This window comes from Labrus mixtus, chromosome 4 (assembly GCF_963584025.1).
Source record: "Labrus mixtus chromosome 4, fLabMix1.1, whole genome shotgun sequence".
Classification (NCBI taxonomy): Eukaryota; Metazoa; Chordata; class Actinopteri; order Labriformes; family Labridae; genus Labrus; species Labrus mixtus.
Window position 1 is genome coordinate 12,637,619 of NC_083615.1, and position 17,958 is coordinate 12,655,576.

General features: G+C 39.9%; 1 protein-coding gene across 2 annotated transcripts in view; it reads right to left on the reverse strand.

Annotated features, from left to right (window-relative positions):
• Window positions 1–12,791: 12,791 nt before the first annotated feature.
• The window catches only part of lingo1a (leucine rich repeat and Ig domain containing 1a), a 140,991-nt gene continuing 135,824 nt past the window's right edge, over window positions 12,792–17,958 (reverse strand). For both annotated transcript variants that reach the window (XM_061035914.1, XM_061035913.1), the window contains one exon: window positions 12,792–16,867. In XM_061035914.1, the coding sequence (XP_060891897.1) occupies window positions 15,008–16,855 (1,848 nt within the window). In that variant the 5' untranslated portion in view covers window positions 16,856–16,867 and the 3' untranslated portion in view covers window positions 12,792–15,007. The remainder of the gene's footprint in view (window positions 16,868–17,958) is intronic.

The window sequence follows — 17,958 nt, forward strand, 5'->3', positions numbered from 1 at the left end:
TAGACACCGTTTTTTTTTTTTTTCTAAAACTTTTAAGGTTCCCACACAGTGTTTTGCTGTGGGTGCACTCGTGCTTCACGCACAAACACTTACTCATCCACACTTTACCACTGAGCAGATTCGCACAAATAACTGAGCCTGAAGAAGGCCTAAAGGCTACTTACATGGAGTTTGAGATTGTTAGAGAATTTGGCAACACACAATTTGGATCAAAAGAATACTATGACATGAAGTTTTTCCAATATGTCACAGCCCTAAGTAGAATACTGAACTCTTAAAGCTCCTGTGATGAGTTTTTAGCTTATTATGAAACAGATGGAAATTATATTGAAGACTCTATAAGAATTACAAAGGCAAACAATCAGACCATGAGCAGCAAGATCAATCATTTCTATATATCACATTTTGAAGCCTGTGAATGTTACAACCTAGAAATACATTTACACAGTAAGCTGATGGGAGCATAATAAATCAGCATTTCCTTTATACTGTGTCAAGCAGCATACCATACTTTTACTGGATCCTGCCCCCCGCCCCAAACAGATGTGCACCCTCGTTAGCAGGACACACACAACCATTCCAGACAATTCTACAACAGACAATGTTTGTTACCATGCAGAAAAATACTGTTGTCCAAACCAGCCTCTAATCAGCACCACTGACAGCAGCCGGAGCGGCACACTTATCTCAAACCATCTCAGCCTGGTTTAATTTAACTGACAAACATCTGAGATTCAGTTCAATAGGCAGCTTACATTGCGTATTGATGAGAATTATGGTGATAGCCATGAAAAAAGGAGTATGATGTTTCTTCTTTAGAGAGAGCTGACAGGGACTCGTTTACCACCAGTACTAATCTTGCATCAACTTCAACAGTTGCTATGGGCCACTCAAAGCGCTAAGGCCCCGGTGCATTGCAATGGTTGCACTGTCAGTAATAACACCATTTACTGTGTTTATATAGAGGAAAAAAAAAAAAGATTTACTTTATGTTATGTATGATATATGTCGTCATCATTCTGCGTGTGTACTGTATGTGACATAGTCAGTCATGGCCATGATCGTTGGGAAGTCTGTACACAATTCTGCTGTTGTGTGAGTACTGGATACTTTCCTGAGAAAATGATAAAGTATTTTTTTTAAAATACAGCTCTTGGGAAAATAAAGTTGCCAAACAGAAGAAGTCCTTGTCTGCTGTCTTGTCCTATTAATGGTTATCCACCCAAAAGTCCCAGCTGGAAAGAGGTGTTCTGTTTACCTATAAGCAGCTGTTACAATCAAACGTTCAGGCTTTTTGTTGAAAGCAGGCTATCATTTTAGGTAACAACAACAGCTGGTTTCCCTCAACCTCTTGTCAAGTATTAGGCTTCCAGGGGCAAAAAAGTGACGTGAAAGTGAAAAAAAAAAAAAGTTTCTCAAGACGGAGTTCTTCCGAGTGAGTCGACCCAGGAGGATGACTGGGTGTAGGCAGCCAACAGATGTGGATGTAGTAGATCTAAATTAGTCAGGCTGTTGCTGCATAAGAACAAAGAGTGCTCTAAGGCCTTCTCTCTGAACAAATAGAAGTGCTTGTTTATTCAGTATAGTGAACAGAGCTATGTATTCCACACACTCGATTACATGCACTGTTTTTACACCTAATGTTTTCCTTTCTGATAATGCAGACTCAACAAAAAACAATTATGTGAAGTGGAAGAAGGGGATATTTGTTCTTTGTATTGAATTGAGTCTAAGAACAGGCTAGAGGCTTGTATTGTATTTGTGCAACATGCAGAATCAACCTGCCAAAGCTGCTTTTGTGTTTCCTTAGAAACCTCAGCTCAGGTTATGCTCTCTGGTATGCAAATATTCCTCTTGGGTGCAAACGTATTTGGCTATAGGTCATTCACACCCTCTGACTGTGAAGTTGCTTTTTGTACTAGCTGTTTCTTTGATAGGACTGGAAACCTCAGTTTGAACTTCTGATAACCTACATTTACAAAGCAATACTATGTTTGTGCAATTTGCAAAAACGCAGACTCCATCCTTACTCATGTTGATGGCTTGCAAATCCATCAGAATGTTTTGTATCTGTACCCTGTCGTCTTCATCAGGCGGCTGTGGATCAGAAGGTAGAGTCGGTCGCCTCTCAACTGGAAGGTTGGGGGTTCGATCCCTAGCTCCTGAAACAACACTTAACCCCAAGTTGCATGTATGAATGTGTATGAATGGGATTAGTTACTCCTAACGGTTACTTTAAATAGCAGTCCCTACCATCAGTGTGTGAATGGGTGAGTATGACATGCAGTGTAAAAGCTCTTTGAGTGGTCAGAAGACTAGAAATGCACTATACACGCTCAAGTCAATTCACCATTTAGTCTTTGCCAATATGTCAATCCTTGGCAGAATTTTGATAAACCCCTGAATCAGAGACAAACAATACATAGCAAATGTTTTCCTCAGAAAAAGTTAACTATCACAACTATAAGTCATAGTTCGACCTTGGCCTAATTGGAGATTTTTTGTAGTACTATTTTTGACACAAGCATTCAAGTTCTGTCTGCTCCTACACCCTTAAGAAGGTTTTCTATAGATGTTTTTTTAGCTTGTTTTTGTATCCCAATTCTGCTAGAAATGACAAAGCACTGCAACTCATCTAAACAAGGAATATAACCGTCTAGAGATTTTAAGTTTACTTATTTTGCCCTAATTAGCTGAGCTACACTTTCTCTTGGCTGCCTGTTGGAATTAAAGGTCCCATATTATGCTTTTTCTGGTTTTATATACTCTTTAGTGTGTTTTCCATGTGTCCTGTGCATGTTTAGGCACATCTATTTGCAAAAATTCTGCGGAAACGTAGCTTCTCCTACCTCCTCCTGTTAGCTGTAGCATTAGCCGCATGTAACGCTCGGTTCTAGCCTCCCTCGATAAAAATTTGTCAGTCCGACGTCATTGTCAGTGTGAGATCACTGATCTAAGCCCATTGGCTTGTTGTAGCAAGCCCAGCAGCTCATGTTGCTCACCCGTTAACTTCTGTAGCACGCCCACGATATGCCGCAGCCTGCGGTAGCACAGTAGTGCTAAGGTGCTAATGTTTATGCTCCCCTCGGACGGAGCCAGTGGCTGCATTCCCAATATGGTAAAAGAGGCGGGACATTTCCGAGAACCGTGCTGAGCAACTGACCAATTACGGCAGAGCCGACAGGCCGACCAATCAGATCAGACTTGGCACACGTGGGGACTCTGAACGTGGGCACTTCAGAGCCTTAGAGAGAGAGTCAGAAGCGAGCTGGTACATAGAGCGGCAGTACATGAAAACAGACACTTTGTTCGAAGTTTAGCTATTGTGAACATACTTTAGTAGGTACATAGATTAAATATATGAACCCCAAAAAGGGCATAATATGGGCTCTTTAAGACTATTATTCCACAACATGTTTTAAAAAGTCAAAAATGTCTGTGTTAAAATGTGAATTTAATGGTTTCATATCGACCAATTTAGACAGTACTTCTGGCTTCTGAAGCTCCTGCTGAAGTAATAACTTCAAATGGTCTTCTGCCTTTGATTCATAAAGAAAACAACAACTAAATCTTTGCAGACTGTCTGGCTTTGGTGAAAGCAAGCTTTCCCACCTTAGTGTCCAGACGCCATATGGGGTTGCGTGGAAATCATATGGGGCATCTGACATCTCTTAAAGATCACATATTATGTAAAATACATATGTAATTTACTATGTTTTTCTAACACTAATATGTGTCCCTAGCCTGTCTACAAACCCCTAAATTGTGATAAAAGTCCATTCTCTCCGTCTTTTGCCTACTCCACTTTTAAGAGAGTGTGTACTCAAATAGGCTTTTTGGAGGTTTTCCCTTTGTGACATCACAAAGACCAGTAAACCCTCCCCCAGGTGGGAGACACTCCCACAGCTAGGTGTTTGTGCTGCCCTCTGAGTCTGCTTTCTCACTGTAAACAATAGGGCATGGTGCAAGAAAGGTGGGGCCACATCCCCTTCCAGAGAGGGGTGTGATCAGATACAGTTAATTTGCATTTAAAGCTACAGACACAGAAACAGCCTGTTCTGAGCAGGGCTGAAAGAGAGGGGTTTATAGGCATGCTAAAATAAATCCCTGCTCATTCATGCTGAAGTGGATTTTTGGCAAGAAACATCACAGACATGTTTTGGGGAGCTCTGAGACTTATTTAAACCAGTTAAAAAAGGAGTTTAATATGTGACCTTTAATACAATAACAAAGTCATTATACAGTCAAAGAATGTCTGAAGTTAGGAATTAAGTACAAAAAAGCAGAATCAGGGAGCACTTTGACTTATATTTTAAGACAACTGAGGCCTCTCAATGGCTCTCCTCTTCCCGTTTAATGTGGGAGAAACCAGATTTTCTCACCCTCGCCTCTCTCCTCGTGACTCCTTTTTTAAATAATTGAAAGCTGAGTAAAGCCGGTCAATTCTGTCCCACTGAATGAGAGAAAAATGTCTTCCGCGAGCTCCTGCAGCGAGACTGTTGAAAAAAGCCAAAACAGCTTAGATATGTAATATCTCTACAGCTGTGTGGTGCCTTCGCCATTGTTGTATTGCTCATCCTCCAGGGCTTTGCAGAGAGAAAGTCATTGCTGAGGCATTCAACTGGTTTCTGACATCCACACTATTTCACTTCAAGGGGATTTTGGCCTCAGAGAACAGCTGCTGATCACAAAAACCTTTCCCTGCTGTTAAGCCTGTCTCCATTAAAACTTTAGGACATCAAATGATCTGCTGTCATACACTTAATACAAAATTACAAAAATTAGATACTGCCTTTTGAAAATTGCTATATGTGATCAAGCGCACTTCATAGAATAATTATGCTCTTGTCAATTTCGAGGGGATTTAATTACCTCTGTACTTTTTGAGAACAGCCTGTAATTAACATCAGTCAATATGGCGTCCTTTCACTTCTGTGTGAATCACAGTTATAGGCACCTCTAATATATGGAGTGCAGTTGATCATGATGATGACAGAATTTGAATTGGAATATAGCCCATCATTATTTTAATGAATGTCAGAATGTGCTCCATTTGGAAAACATGCCTTATATTAGGCACAGCTGTGTTTTGGGAATGATTTCTGGTGTGGAAAAAACAAGCCTTCAGTGATTAAGGCGCTCCCTTCAGCTGTTCAGGGAGGTGTTTAGCCTGCTGTGTCTATACAGTATACTGTGATATTTATTGGTTGTTGTTGGTACTTTTCTTTATGAGATGTTGAAAGTTTTTTTTTCTCATGTTTGTGAAATCTTCATTTTCTAATTGACAGTTTGAATCTAATGAAATGAAATGTTTTCAACTTCTTTGCTAAAATTCACTTAATTGCATATTTCTCTTAAATGTCAAGAAAACACAGATTTTGAATTGAGGCCACACCTTCGCAGGTAGCAGCTGTCAGAAACAGTGATAATGTGTATACATGCCATAGTAGAGTTCTCCAGGTAGGTTTCAAACAGGTTTAAATTCAGAAACCTGGATAAGTCTTTATCTCGATGTTTTTAAACCTGTTTGAAACCTACCTGGGATAAAGACTTATCCAGGTTTCTGAAAACAGCATATGATATTTACATGCACAAACACAGGATACCCAAGTACATAAACACACTCAATATTGACCAAAGGCCAAAGTGTTAAAAGATCACCAACACCTCCTTTCAGTTGATTATTGCTTCTGAGTCTACTCTGGGGCTGTAATTCACCTGGGAATGTTCGTTACTGAACGTCCAAGTCAGTCAATAAGCTGAATTGATCCATTAGCTGCTCAAGAGAGTGAACTCAGACTGTGTAAGCCTGTGAATGAAGGGCATTGTCTTTACATACAAGGTTAACTTTAAATTCTGAGAGGAGGAAAGGTGTTAACTTCAACTTGAATTGGTCCGATTATCTTGTAGTGTATACTCTGCTTTATACGAACAGAAAGAACAATAAGAAAGGGGTGTGGTCTTGTACATGGCTAAAAGCTTTAACTTTAAGATTTTAGAAAGTATGGTGCGCCACATAGTGTAGCGATTACGTCACGCCCCATGTACAGAGGTTATAGTCCTCGTCACAGCAGCTGTGGGTTAAAATCCAGCATCAGCCCTTTGCTGCAGGTCACCCCCCACTCTCTCATCACAAAGTGACCTGTCTCTTTTCAGCTGTCCTATTTCATAAAGGCAAAATAAGCCCAGTATGTGATGTTGCAACCTGCGTGTACACCGACTCTAGGAAGGAGAGGGCTTAGGGAGACATGTCTCTCCAGTACTTTGATTTTGGACTGCAGTACCCATTTTAAACGCTACGTGTCTGATTTTCATATTGCTCCTTTAAAGCTAATTTTGCTCTAGTATGCCATCTCCATCTTCTTCTCATAGACAACAAGTAATATGATCACAAAATCATACTTTCATCTTAGATTTAAACTTAAACGAGAGAAATATAACACAATATGTGTCAGCGTTGTTGATTTCCCTCAGCAAATCCCATCTTCGGTTGAGTTATAGTCTTGTCCAATATGCTGACCTTTTAACATCTCTGAGATAACATGATGGTGGGACCTCTGCAAAAACAAGCCAGTCAGACAAAAAAAACAACACTATCACAAGGTAGATGGAGAAAATAATGAAAAATGAAGCCCACACTCACCTGCACATATCTCGGAACAATGCTGACAAATGGGAGCAGCAGCCTGCCTGTGCTGTTTTCATCAGATCTCATCGTCTATCTCACAGCGGCACCTGCCTCTGCTGCACCATCAAATTTCTGCAACCCGCTGTCCTTGAGGCGATGTAGGCAGAAGCCAAATTATTTGCGGCCCGCTTAACCACCTCAAGGTGAAACAACAACTGAGCTCTCAATTATTTCACGGTGGCATATTCAGGCCTTACACAGGGGAATTAGAAATGGAACAGAATAAAAGGATGGATTGGCCTCTTACCTGCTTACCTATTTACCTTGATAATACTGAGATCACCTTGGTAATACATCCGCCTGCAAACACTCAGCTATCCCCTTAACGAGGGCACAAATCATCGGTTTAGTATCGACATTTGCCCACCGTGAGTCTGTTTAAGCAGGATGCCAAAAAGATGGTTTTAATGGCAGACAGATGCAGTCTTTTGGCTGACACATTGTGCGAATTGGGAACTCATGACTCTTTCATGGGGTTGTTAAATAAATAAGGAGGGTAGATTGAGTTGCCTACAGAGACGCGGGTTGTGGCATATGGCCCAGGCAAAAATGGGCCTCAACAGATCTCCTTCTTGGATGCCATCCTGGTGCATGGGAGATAGCGACAATCCAGCCAAGACAGTAAAACAATAGCAAGGCAGTCAAAAAAGCGAGTAATAGAGAGGAGTCAGGTTTTTTTGTGTGTAGCAGCGGGGTTAGGGGAAGTGTTTATTGACTATGCAGAACTGTCTGCTTGACATCAAAGCAACAGCTAAGTCCCCACGTGGGAGCCACAGCAGACATAAACCCCTGAACCCAGAAGGATCAAAGTCTTGCACACTATTCAACTGAAAGCAAATTAAAAAGAAATGAAGATTCAGATTATTATGTCACAATTATAAATAGAAAACTAACCTCTATGCATGATAATTAATGTGGATATTTTGGGGAAAATGTACCGCAAGATGCAAACGTTTTTTGTTTTTTTCCAAGATAAATGACTTTTATTTTGTGATCCACTACTGTCACTAGATTTTACATTAATGTTCTCCTTTTTTTTTGTAAAATAAACTTTACCTTCAGTTTCGAATGTTAATATTTGTCTCTAGTCTGTCTACAAACCCCCCATTTATGAGAAAAGTCCATCCTCTCTATCCTTTGTCTTCAGAAAGTGTGCACAAACAGGCTGTTTGGAGATTTTCCCTTTGTGACATCACAAAGGGTAGTAACCCCTCCCCCCAGGTGGCTGACACTCCCACAGCTAGGGCTTTGTTCTGCCCTCTGAGGCTTCTCATCATAAACAGTTGGGCATGGTGTAAGAAAGCCAGAGCAACTTCTCCTTCTGGGGACGGGCCTGGTTGAACACAGCTCATTTGCATTTAAAGCTACACACACAGAAACAAAGAAATTTGTTTGCTTAATCCAATTCATGTTTAATTTTATTTGTGCTTTCTAGACATCTTTCAAGCATCCATTATTCCAGTGTGGGTTTAAGTCATTTTAAACTTTGACTTTTTTACTTTGATCTAATGACTATTATAGAAGGTTTGTGCCTTTCTCCATTAGCCCGGCTTCCTGAAAAGGAAAAACAAGCTTGCTGCTGTCTGGCTTCTATGGTAGACTCTTCACTTTATCATTCAGTCAGTGGAAGGAGGTAACACAATAAACTGTCATGTCCAGTTTCCCAACAATCCTGAGGGGAGAAATTCAGTCAACAGCTTCCAGAAACCCGACATGGTGCGTCTCACTCCTGAACGAAGGATGCTGCTGCTTTGATTTTGACTTTAACTGAAACAAGACGAGACACACTTCTTTTTTTGTGTGTCCAGTCTGCTTAGAACAGCTGCAGAGTCTACATCCTTCGGGGTTTAGTCAAAAGTAGGAAGAAGCTCTATGTTATATACACAATAACGCTGAAATAATGCAGCAGATGCTTAATTTAAATTAAAGCTATATGCATGTATTAGTTTGCTAAACACAAACTGTGTCTTTGCAATGTATGTTTGACCACAAAATGGGACAAATTCAACATTACATATTTGCCATTTCTAGAAAAATAATTCTGTGGAAACTTTAGAACATTTGGCACATCTAATCTATGTATTAACAGCTCATAGACACTCAGTGTGACGGCATCGGATATAAAGAGATCTTTTTATTGAATCCCCCAAGGACATTAAGCACTTAGCAAAAGTACTGAAAAGCAAATGTTGTATTAAGTAAGGAAAAAACACAAATTTTCCAGACATGGTATATTTTAAAAACATAAAGCAGCTTGCAAAAAAATATGATTATTTTAAAAAGTTGTTCAAAATGTCGAAGGTTGGTCAGGCTAAATATTAAAGGCCAGTAGTGTAAAAAAAAATATTATCAATTGATTTAAAAGAAAACTGAACAAAGATATTTTGTGTGATGTCTTTATGGAAATCTTTCAGGAGATGTCAGACTTAGCATTGTGTTTTTTTTTTTAAATTGCAGTTTGCGTCTTTATCCCATTTTGCCTTAATGGTGCGTGAAAATGACTATTCACAGCAGATGAATTTTTACAACAGTGTAGCAATAAACTTTCAAAAGCCAGTCAGTCTGAGTAGAGCATGATGTATTCCATCCCTCTAAGCTGAATTCATCCCATCACATCTTTATACTGGTTTTTGACGTTAGCGTTTCCATACTTAAAAAACAATTTAATGAAGCAGGTATATCTGAATGTACCCATTATAAACTACTTGCAATATGTGCAAAGGTTCTGTAACTGGAAACAGCCCAAATACATCACTCTTCTAAATCACCTGTTGCTACTCCTGACATGAAGGCTTTGCATTTTAAAATCATTTTAGTGTGCCTACCAGTGCGAAAACATCAAGACCTGGCATATAGCATTAATTTGGTCTGTTTCAGTCATAGACTTTTAATATTAATGGACAAAGCCTGAGTGACGTCACCCATCTTTTACTGAAGGGGTCTTTGGAAGCCCGTCGGTAGCGTTCGATATGCTGGAAATCCTGTCTCAACTTAACTTTCAGTCAACTAATGAAGGGCTGAGAGCTGGAGCTGAGGCGGGTTTTAAGCTTCTTGACCAACAGTTGCATCGCGCCCGCCTGTCAGCCTTATGCATAACTCTTATCCTTTATAAAAAACAAAATTGATGAGTTTTAAAAAAAATATATATCCCTCGACAGTGTGTGCAAATGAAGACAATAATTAATCAGACCAATAACGTTTTTTGAACCAGGCTGTAAACATGTTTATTTCTTCTGTAAAAACGAGCATTTTGAATGGGATGTTCATATTGCAGCTTGGTTTTTCAGATGACTTAGTCTCATATGGACAGTTAAAAGCCAAATTTGGATTTAAGTCTTAAGATGAACATTTTCTGAGAATATTTATAAATCAAACAAAAGTTGAAAACTATCTATTAATGGTTTGTATATTATAAACTGAAGAAAAGTTAGTTATAATTATAGAGTGTTGATTCAGAATTTAGCATTAAATCTGATGCATGAAATGCATTTTAAATGCCATTTTTCATCTAAACAGCAAGCTGCATCCTGTGGTGCACCAATCAACCAGTTTACAATGCTAAGAACATATTTTACCCAGGAGGCGTTATAATCTTCATCATGCACATGTGCTTTAAGGACCACAAGTGCAGCCACAACCATCACTCACTGCTTGCACCTGACATGATTGAATTTTTTTTTTGTTTCTTGCAAGCCGCAACTTCCCTGTGCAAAGTATGCTGGGAAACCTAGCTTATTGGATTAACAAGACCCCTTACCTAAAGACAACAAGTGAACATAAGAGTTGACTGAATGCAATGGAAATCATCACACAGTTTGAACCTTTTTCAGTCTGTTGTTGGAGATTCTGCAGAGCAGACTGTGACTTGATAGCTGTTTGACTTGTAGTCACATCTTTATGGTACCCAACATTTCAGAGTTTGTATGCAGTTTGTTTCTTGTTGAAGGCAAAAGAATATGGATTGTGCCAGCAACAGTTGTTACACATATGCAATATGCTGTTTGACACAGTTACCTACGGTTAGTATTGTAGCACTCAAAATTGGTCTTTTTGAAGGTGTCCATCTCATCTTGAAATCAAAGCATTTTTACTCAGTCTTATCTCGGTCTCAGACTGGGCGGACTCCGGATTTTAAATCCAGACCACCACTGGCAGGCTTTTTTTCCACGTCATTACTGTGATTAGATGGAAAACACCCCTTTCTACAAGAGTAAGACTTCATTCATGATTAGATTTTCATCCCCCAGTTACTGCCGCAACCGTCCCTGTGTTACGGTCTAATCGAGGGACATGCCTGCTGCACACAAAAGAATGATTTTCTTCAATATGTATGGTCTTTGTCTTGACTTGGCTGCCCTGCCTTGGTCTCGGGCTTGATCCTTGAAAGTCTTGGCCTTGTCTCGGTCTCGGGGGCACTCTGGTCTTGTTCTCGGTTAGTGTTGTCTTGACTACAACACTACCTACAGTATAAGTTATGCTTGAGCTTATGGATGGTAGCCCTTTTAATTAGATACTTGACATTTGAAATAATCTTTTAAAATACTTTTCTTTTTTGTTAGAACTTGTGCCTCTTCCATTAGCTAAATTAACTGATGGAGTTAGCTAGTGATTACACAAATTCAAAAAGTGATAAAATGTGCTATGATTTGACTGACAGTTACAAAAATAGGTGAATTAACATACAGTAGGTAAAATATGGAGACTTCGAAATAAACAGGGCTTAAATTGGTCCCTTTGATATGGATATGAGAAACAGCCTCCCAGCCACGAGTTTGGATTCCACATCCAAACACAATTCCCAAATGACCGTCTTTTTATTTTAGTCATCTGAAGCTTCTATTGTGCGACTGAGACACCGCCAACAGCAAATTCACACTTTTGTTTGCTTACACACAGTGTATCCCAGATGTCATTAAGCACATGGATTTGGATGAGCGCAAGGAACACCCAGAGGTGTGTTGATGTTTTCATGCTTGGTTGAGGAGAGGCGACTTGTCGCGCATTGTCAGAATCCATCAGCCTTTTCCTGACCTAGAATCCTAAGCACAGATTTAATATCTAAAGCAGTGAAAAGAGTGGATGTCTCCATTACTCCCCAGGGCTCTGAGGGCCTCAAGAATAGCTTCTCTCCTTTTCTTTTCTGCCTGTCTGTTTTCAAGTCAGAAGATAAATGAGCATGCTTTGATACAGCTTGAGGCGAAACAGAAAGAACGTCAAAAGTCCCCATGGAGTCCTAACCAAAGATGTGGAATAAAAAGGATTGGGACAGAGATCCAAACCTAATGCAGAATAGGAGCATGTTTTATGAAACCAGGCTGCCCAATCGTATCCCTGGTCACTTCCCATAACCTTCAAAGGGTAACCTCATTTTCCCGTTTTTCACAGAGAGACATCCCAGAATAAAACTTTCATTCAGTGTGAAATAGCTATGCTATTATTTTTATTTAATTTGAGGTTCACATACTCATTGCTTTACCCTTAGTCTACTTTGAGATTAGGAATGTCAAGCATACATTAACAACCTCCCCTATATTTATTCTAATGACTGTGATCCTTAGCTAATGTTGGTTAATTAATGATAGTTAGAAACCAGGCGAGTGAAAAAGTGAACAACTAATGCCCCAACAAACAAGTAATTAGTGCTGAAACATAAGATGTCAAATTAACTTGCAGCCTGCATCCTCATTTAATGTGGTATTGACTCAAATAAATCATATACTGGAATTACATTACATTTCTCAATTGGACACTGATATACCAAAAACATATACCCTAAGGTTAAGCTAGATTTAAGCTTATAGGTATATTTAGGTTAAGCGTTAAGGTAGATTTGTACTTCCTTTTCATGATAATGGAGGAGATATTCTAAATGTATGACTAGGATCTCTTTGAATGGTATGCAGGTGGAAAACGTAACAATTTTGCAAAAGTGTCAAGTAAAAAGGTTTTCAATATACGAAATGTCATCACCTAGGGAAGTAGGATACTATTTGTGTCAGTGGTGTGAACCAATGTTATTAAAACCCCAGATATGCAGCTGTCTTTTCTCTGACATTCAAGTCCTCTCTAACCACTTATTTAAAATCAAGATAGGACCATCATGTGTTTAAAAAAGTCCATAGATTGTTTAATACAACATACCATATTCTCAACAATTCAACATCAACAAAATTTTGTTAATTAAAAAAAAATCTGCATATTACCTTTATTGCACAGAACAATTTGAATGTATTTTCCATAGATTTATTTTTTAGTACCTTTTTTTTTAGTAAAAAGTTGGCTTGGACTACATAGTCAATATAGTCCAGGGTGAAAATAAAAAAAAAAGGAATAACAGAAATGGAAAACAGAATCCCGGGCTCACTCAGGACCAAAAAAGGCTAGGTACAGTAGCCACACTTTGAACAAAGAGAGCATTCATATTCAGCAAGATGGAAAACCATGAGCCATATCCAGTGTTTTTTTTTTTCCTTTATGCAAAACGGATTACACCAAAGCTGCTTCAGATTGCTCCATGGGTGAAACCATCTGTGTCACTCCAACCATCTGCATATTCTGTCCATACTTCCAGCCCATTACTCTGTCGCTGTCTGTAATGTCATCCATCATAAATAACTTAGCCTTTATCCTCACACACGTTTGTAAAGCCCAGCTGTCCACGGTGTGTACTTTGAAAGGTAAGGCTGTAACCTCAGATTTCATATGCAGGTCAACTGGCGAGCATAATAAGCGCAGTTCTTTTCCCCCCTGACAAACACCGCACATTTCTTGGGGGATAGCAAACCTGTTAATGATCCTGGAACTGAATATTTCCATGGCTTTGATGGGGGGGTGGGGGGGGGGATGGGGGCATCGGCATAAATAAATCATTGATTTCATAAAACAACCAAGAAACATAATCAACAATGAAATCAATATTCTACAGCTTGAGGAGCACATTGTATCCAAAAACATGAGCACCACAGTCTGATTTCTCACAATCTTGTTGAGCACAAAATAATATCATTACATAACAGTTTTTGAAATGTGATTAAAAAAAGTCTGGGATAAGCACGCATCACATCAAGGTGCCAATACTAACCATTCTGTTTGATGGAGGAGCCAGGGGGATAGATGCTGTGTTTATTTTCGGTACAGAGCATCATATCAACTACATCCCACATTCCCTTCTGTATCATCCCCTCAATCCATCTGTGCACTGTCTGGCTTCCATCTGAAAATTAGGGATGAATGACACTGATACTGATATCATTTACTGGGCTCATAAAGCTCTATCCAAGCATTTCCCCAAAAGCTAAAATCCCATATAAAGAGCCACACTTACCAACAGGCTTCTCTACTTTTCAACACTAAATATTCTTGTATTTATCTTTCTAAAAATGCAATATTCTCAGATAGCTTTTTTTTATTTTTACAGTGCATTACTGCCAATTGATATCAATATTGTGAACTGTACCGAAGTATCCCTATGTCACTGAATCTATTTTTTTTAGCACTTACATTTAAATATCATTCATTATTTTAGGTCACTTAATGACCAATGTAAACTATGTAAGAGTACCATTTACTGAAATTTCTCGGTCATTAAATGACAAAGAATTAGCTGCTGTGACATTCAAATTAAGTGTTGTTTTTCACATGACAAAATGATGCTGTGTATGCTATGCTATGTATGTCTGCTCATTTACGGGGCCTATTTTGTCAACCAATTGTATCATGTATTGTGACACAGATTTACATTGAATGGATTACAGAACAATTATCACTGTTGGAAAGCAAAAGAAGACCATATGTGGCATTCACATTATAACACTGATGTATCGATGATGTACTTGAAATGCATCAATGTTGTATAAATGTGCTCATCAACCCATACAAATGGTATTCATAACTTGATCTAACCCTGGAAAATAAAAAAAACAACACAAAATAAAAAATACAGACATGAAACGACAATGGCCAAAATATGATCTGCCCCTCCAATCTGGTGGCGAAGAAGTGTTTTTCTTTTCTACTATATTTTTCCCATTATAAATCCACAGGAATATGAACTGCTTATGACAAATCTGACTTTCAATGAATGCCCTCACAGGCCTTGTTAAAACCATCAATGCCCTTTAGCACTGGATGTGCTTTCATTCCCTCTCACTTGTGAAAGTCATGATCTGCCCTTCTCTCTAGTGCATCAGGCAGGAAAAAAAAACATTTTACTCTATGTTAACAGACCAGGATCCACAGGTTTGTAAGAGAGAAAAGAAAATGTCTTCTTTTCCATTTGTCTTATTTTTCAGTTCAAAATTCTTAAATTCCCCGGCTCCCTTAGATCATTTTCATGTTAAACTTGCGAGGAGCATCCACCTGGCTGCTGCTCATGCCAGCGTCCGATTTCCGTGGCACATACTCGATCTCGATGTTGTGCTTAGTGTTGCCTTTACCTCTGCTCCAAAGGAAAAGCAGTACCAGGCAAAACAAGACAACGCCAAGAAAAGAGATGAAGCCCATGGTGGTGGCAATGATCAATGTCTTTATATCAAAGGGGAAAGGAACATTGGCTCTTGTACCATTAGAACCATTTTCTGTGGGCTGGTTGGAGATGAAGGCAAAAGTCTTGTTGGGTTGGTGTGGCCAGTCAGGTGAGTAGCTGTGAATGTGCAGGTGAGCAAGAGAGGTGTCATTTCCACCAGCATTGCTAGCTATACAAACATATGTACCATTGTCCTGGATCTGAGCATAGCGCACCTCAAGGGTACCATCTGGCAACACAGAGAGCCTTCCAATGGTCTTGGTGGTGATAAACTTTTTCTGTGGTGATAGCCACATTATGACAGGAGCGGGATCTCCATCTGCTTGGCAAGCAAAATGAACAATGGCTCCCTCGTCAACAAATTTCTGCTGGGGTTTGCGATCCCTAATCCTAGACTTGCGACACGTGAAGTAGTTAGGCTGCAGAACATCTGGGAAGTCCTTAAACTCTTTGCCTTGGACAAACTCAGGGGAGGCACAGGTGGGCTGCTGTCTGTTGAAGTTCAGTCTCCAGCGCCGTCTGAAAACCCATAACAGTCGGCAGTCACAGGCCAGGGGATTATCATATAGAGCAAGGGTTTCCAGGTTTCCAACTGAGTGGAAAGCAGACTCCTCCAAAGTGGTTAAAGAGTTTCCAGATACATTTAGAATCTTCAGGTAGTTTAGGCCACGGAAAGAGTAGGGCTCAATCATTGCCAATCTGCCCCCAACAAGGTGAAATTCCTGCAGACGCAGAAGATCATGGAGCTTATTCCCCTCAATGGTGTGAATAGGGTTATAGGACAGATTAAGAAAGCGCAAATAAACCAAGTGCCTCAGGGCTACATAAGGAATTGTGGTCAGGTTGGCATTAGCTATGGTCAGAGAAGTGAGATTTAATCCATACAAGCAATTTGGGGTCATGGTATCCAAATATGGCCAATTGGCTATTTCCAATACTTTAAGTCGATAGAGACGTTTAAAGGAGTAATCCCGTATAACATTGATATTGAGGAGGCGTAGCCTGAGAGTGACCAAACTGTGGAGGTGGGTAAAAGCCTCTGTTGGCACAGAGGACAAGTTGCACTTCTCAAGACTCAGGTGCTCAAGGCTACTTAGACCATGAAAAGCCCGATGGGAGATAAAAACCAGATCGTTATCACCCACCTCTAAAGACCGGAGGTTGTACAAATCCTGGAACATGTAGTCCAGCAGGATCACAATTTTATTCTCACTTATGTCCAGTTGTGTGAGATTGCTCAGGCCAGTGAACACACCGAGCTGGATCAGCTTAAGCTTGTTGCTACGCAGTCCCAATGTCCGCAAGCCGTAAAGATTGTTGAAGGCTCCGGGTTCAATTGTGGAGATTGTGTTTTCACTGAGCTCCAGGTGTTCAAGGTTTGGAAAGGTAGAAAACTCGTCTGGGTTGATGGTTCTTATGCGGTTCTTGCTGAGGTCCAGCAGTTTTGTCTCTGCAGGAATGCCCTCAGGAACTGTCATGAGCTTCTTGCGGTGGCACATAACAGAGCGCTCTTGAACATTGCACTCACAGCGGGATGGACAGCCTGTGGTGGAGCCAGACAGCACGGTGCCCAGCATCAGGATCAGAATGGGCTGCCAGCAAACCACCAGGTAGCTGTGCCCAGTCGCTTCCCTGGCCACCATCTTATCGGTTACCTGCGTAGACAACAAGAGAAAACATTTAGTTGGAACATGAAACAGCTAAGCATTTAGGCTTCCCTATGTTTTGCAAATGTTCTGCTTCTTTAGATAGTTGGAAATCAATGCAGGTAGAAGAACATTAAAATGCATCATCCCAAACTTAAATCAGGTTGTATGGCATGCGCTGCTGTTCCCTGGTCAATTTGGCAACTTCACATCAAAAACTGAAAACTGGGACATCAGTGTGAAATCAATGCAAGAATAAAGCTCAGTTAAAATACATAGTTTAGTAACTTTGTTCATTTTCAGCCAGATGGTAAGTTCAACAATCGTAAGTGCTAAAAGGAAGTCATTATTGTGTGACACAGTTCCTAACAGAACAGAGGAATATGAAGCGTGTTGCAATATTCATGACACAGACTCAAGATGAATAGAGGTGGGTGGTTACAAGGAATAAGGTATGTGCTTGCATAACTGAGTGTGCTGACACTTTTGAATTCTGCATCATTCAGTCTCTGCACAGAGTTTTAAAGGCTGCTGTATATGCACAGTATTCTATCATACATAGTCTTGACATAAAAAGGGCAGATCCTTGCTTGAAAAGCGAAAAATATGTATTATCCACATGCATCTTGCACAAAAACCTCATTGTGTGTGCTGCAGAAAGCTGAATACCATTCCCATAGGATCCCTTGTGGACAATCAATCAATCTGAGCAATCTTTCAGATAAAGAGTGAAGGGGCACAGCTTCAAGAGGAATTAAAACCATTTTTCAGATGGTAATCCAATTCATGCTTTGTGATAGACACATATGCTGAGCTAATGTATGGTTTGTTCGGGTACCATCTCTTCCTTTCCTCCTCTAATTTCTTCCAACCTCCAGTCTGGTTTTTCTGTTTGAGTGTAAAAAAACAGGACAGTAGGGGTGTAGTAGCAGTAGCAGCAGGAGGACGCAATCTAAGATGGATGGTGGCGAGTTTGATGTATGTGCTGTGGCTGACACTCAGCTCACGCAATCTTTTTGGATAAAATATAGACCATACACTAGCAGGTAATTGGATACTGAGAGATAAATATAGGGCTTTAGAGCAAAAGAAGTCCCACA